General features: G+C 41.3%; 1 protein-coding gene across 1 annotated transcript; it reads right to left on the reverse strand.

Annotated features, from left to right (window-relative positions):
* Positions 1-202: 202 nt before the first annotated feature.
* On the reverse strand, positions 203-2,310 carry LOC121551759 (interferon-induced very large GTPase 1-like). Its single transcript, XM_041864491.1, is given in 3 exon segments — positions 203-209; positions 663-969; positions 972-2,310. Coding segments are annotated over 3 exon segments (1,653 nt in total).
* Between the last annotated feature and the right edge of the window lie 1,545 nt (positions 2,311-3,855).

A 3,855-nucleotide genomic window follows, 5' to 3' on the forward strand; every position in this document is an offset into this window, starting at 1 on the left:
CTTAATTGCATTTCTCCAGCCAAGTCAATGACCGTCAGGTCATAGGCCGCTTGTCCAATCGAATCTTTCAGTGTGTTGCAAATTAACTCACCAAGCACAGCTGCAGTAGCTCTTGAAAATGTTGTTGTATTGTGGTCTCTTCTGCTCCAGGTAAGTAAGGGCATCATTGTTGCTTCTGAATTTGCTATGGGAATCTGCTAACTTACTTCCTGCAAGCTCACACACATGAAGTGAAAGATCCACTGTAAACTCCTTTTTGAATGCATATTTTCTTATCTTTGATTCAAATTCCTTCACGCTTTCTTTGACATGAGCTGCTATTTCTTGCATGTAACTGTCATTGTATCCCATCTTTTCTATGGGCTTTGTCTCGATTATCTTCTGGCTATGTTTGACAACATCATTGGTGAAAGCTCTTATCAATTCCTGATCTGTGTATGTTAGAATGTTGCTTGGACCAATGTGGTCAATTGTCATGTTCTCTTGAGACTTCAACCCCCAAAAAAAACTTAATAGCACCCCACACATAATTTTTCTGCAATTTGTAATTGTTTGGCTTCCTTTGAGCATCTTTTGAGTGTTGATCTTTGTTATAAAGATCTTGGTGCTTAGATTCAATTACATAGTTCAAATAACTCCCCAAGGTACAAATCTTTGGGTACATTCTGCAACTTTTCCGATCATGTACAAGAGACAATTCATTACCGATCTCTCCAAGGATACAAGTCACATCATCTGATATGTTTATGTCCTTAATGGAAGGTGTATCTTCTTTCAACTCAACAACCCACACTCCCCAAAGAGTATTACATTCATTCTCAAGTTCTTCTTTATCCTTTGCCTTGTCCTTCAGTTTTGAGGCAAGTTCTTTGCTCTTTTGGAAGAGCTTGTTTTCATACTGTGTCTTTTTGTCATCCAGCGTTTTGCGTGCATCCCTCTGCTGAATAACCTCCTCTAACTTGTTTTTGCTCCCTTCACAAGTTCATCAAGAAGCTGACAAATTTTAGTTTGAAATCTCCCTCGCCACTGAATCAACATTTCTTTATCTCTGTCTTCATCAAAGTACATCTCCATTGATTTGTCCACTTCTTCACGAGTCTTTCTCATTTCTTCAACAAGGTAATGTTTCTCAACCTTGTGAAGTTTTCCATTTTCGATTCGATTTTGTAGTTGATTTTCAATGGTTAGCATGGCACTCCTGAGAGCCCAGATCCATTTTCCATACTGAATCTCAAGTTTTCTGTAAACTGCAATTTCAAGTGTGTTTTTGAAGCTGAACACAACGTTTTCATTCAGCAGTGCATTCAAAAGGTCTTGGATACTGCTTTTGAACTGTGATACTGTCATGCCAAAAGACTTTGATGTTTTAGAGAGGATCGTTTTCTTTAGCTCCTGGACATTCTCACTGTAGCATGAGTTTGGTGGGGCCATGGGTGGGCTTCCCTCCCACAGCTGGGAAAAGTATTTCACATCTCTTTGTATGTCAAATGCAATGACATCGCTGAAACACTCTGCATTACTGTCCTCTTCTTTGGCAGCTAACTGGGTAATCTCGTCTAGTTTGTCATGTAAGCGCCTCTTTCCCTCCATGTTTTTCTCTCCAGCCATGATGTCTCCAACATTCTGGTGCACAAACACACAACTTGGAGACAGATTAACTGTCTTCATCCTCACGAAGGCCTGAACAGCTATCTGAATGATGTCCTGCATCTCAGCAGGATTCTCTCCAAATATGTTGATCAAAGTCATGTTTCCAAGGCCAATGACAAAAGTTGCAAGTTCATTGTCATGGTGCACTGTTGCCTTTCCTGGCAACTATAAAGCTCGACGTCCCTCAGTGTCAACAACGAGAACGTAGTCAAACCTAATGTAACCTTTATTCTCCTCGGTCACTTTCACCAGCTGCATGAAAGCGCCTCTGGTACACCTTCCAGCACTCACTGCGAATTGCAGTCCAAACATTGCATTCAGCATTGTAGATTTCCCAGTGCTCTGGATTCCCAAAATGGACAAAACAAAGACTCTCTGATCTTCTAGTTTCTTGATAACTTCATCTAAAACCCCATTAATCCACATCAGTGGCACATGAGCTGCATCACCATCCATTAGTTCCATTGGGTGTCCCGATATCATATGTTCTGCCACGAGCTCTGGAAGGTTAGACAAGGTCACCTCACTTTCTCCTTTACTTTCCCTGGCCAGAGATGCATGGGCTTCATAGATCTGTCCCATTTCCCTCAGGATGTGCTCAAATCCAAAGGTTGCTGCTTGCAGCTTTTCTGATATTTTTTCCAGCTCCATTTGTCTCATTTTCAGTTGCTCTGATTTATCATGCTTCTTTTTCAAAGCCAGGACCTCGGACCACTTTTCATCATATTTGTGATGAAGGTCTGAGAGCTCATCCGAGGACAGGTCATCCAGTAGTATCACTACCCACTTGAGGAAATATTATTTTTCTTTTTCTCCTAGAGATTGTAGATTTGTGATGAACATCTGCATGAATTCAGTAAAGGCAACTTGTTGTTGATGCTGTCGAATTTACATCATTTCACATTGTATTTTACTTCTTTCCATCTCTAGGTTCCCTTGAAGACGATAAAGGTCTTTATTATTTTGACACCAGTCATGCCACAGCCTTCCTTGACATGGAAGAAATGTTTATTTGATATTGGACAGTTCCATTTTCTTAAGCAGATCCTTTATCTGCAGAGCATTAGTCTTCCCTACCTGGCAATCTTCATCATCCTCATCTACCCTAACCCCTGGGTACTCTGCCATGTCCTCAAGTTTGAAGGAGCGACATGGTCTTGACAAATTATTTCTAATGATCCCTTTTAGGTCCTCGGACACATCTGACTGATTTCTGTCTCTTAAACCCATTTTGTACTTTCCCTTTTTTTATTTCAGTTGAAACAGAATCCTCTTCAGTGAGCAGACATATCAGAGGTTTAGAAGACTGGAACAGCTCCTGCACGATTGATATTCCTTTTGTCGCCTTTTCCAAGACTTGGTAAAAGGATAACATTGACTGAGGCTTTTTCAATCAGTATGTCACGCTGAATTTCATTCGCTATGGCGCCACCATGGAGATTACAGAATGCAACACATTCAGTGAAAATATATTTGGGCTTCCCAGCAGGACAATACCATGCAATCTCTACCACCCCATCCATTAGGAGGCAGGTTTTACTGCTTCATGGACAGTGTCTGTGGAAGAATGTGCTGTGACGTTGGTTGATCAAGTTGTTCATCAGCTGAGATTTTGATGACGACACAGATCCAAGCCTAAAGAATGACACCATTGGTGTTTCTGCCTTGTAAATAGGCATACTTTGGCTGGTGACCATATTAGAGCCATTAGTGGACTTCCAGGTTTTTCTGATTTGTCGAAATGTCCACAAAGGGCATTCAATCTCTTTGGTGAAGGGATTTGGCACAAGCAAAGGCAAGGCATACTGACACAAGGACAGCTTTGTGACCATGAACTGCCGAAGGAAACTGTCTGAACAGTGAAACACTGCCATCTGGACGTCCATTGGGTGAACATGCGTGTTCCTCTTTATATCACTCGAGACTGTGTTCTTGTTGAAAAGGGCATCAAAGGCACTTTCTTCTGTTTCTGCATTATCACTTCTGTTGTAATTTGTGTCATGCATCTCACTATTCTCCTCTCTTACAGGAATGTACCCGGCTCTGTAGTCCAGCATCAACAACCTTTGTAGGAAAGTATGAGCTAGTTTGTTCTCTGTTTGGGGTTCGTGTTGATGTTGAGCAGAAGAGCCAATGTTCAGGAAGTCTGCAGTTGTCAACTTATCTTGATATTTATCTTGAAGGTGAAATCTACACATGAGCTCT

This window comes from Coregonus clupeaformis, chromosome 35, assembly GCF_020615455.1.
Source record: "Coregonus clupeaformis isolate EN_2021a chromosome 35, ASM2061545v1, whole genome shotgun sequence".
Classification (NCBI taxonomy): domain Eukaryota; kingdom Metazoa; phylum Chordata; class Actinopteri; order Salmoniformes; family Salmonidae; genus Coregonus; species Coregonus clupeaformis.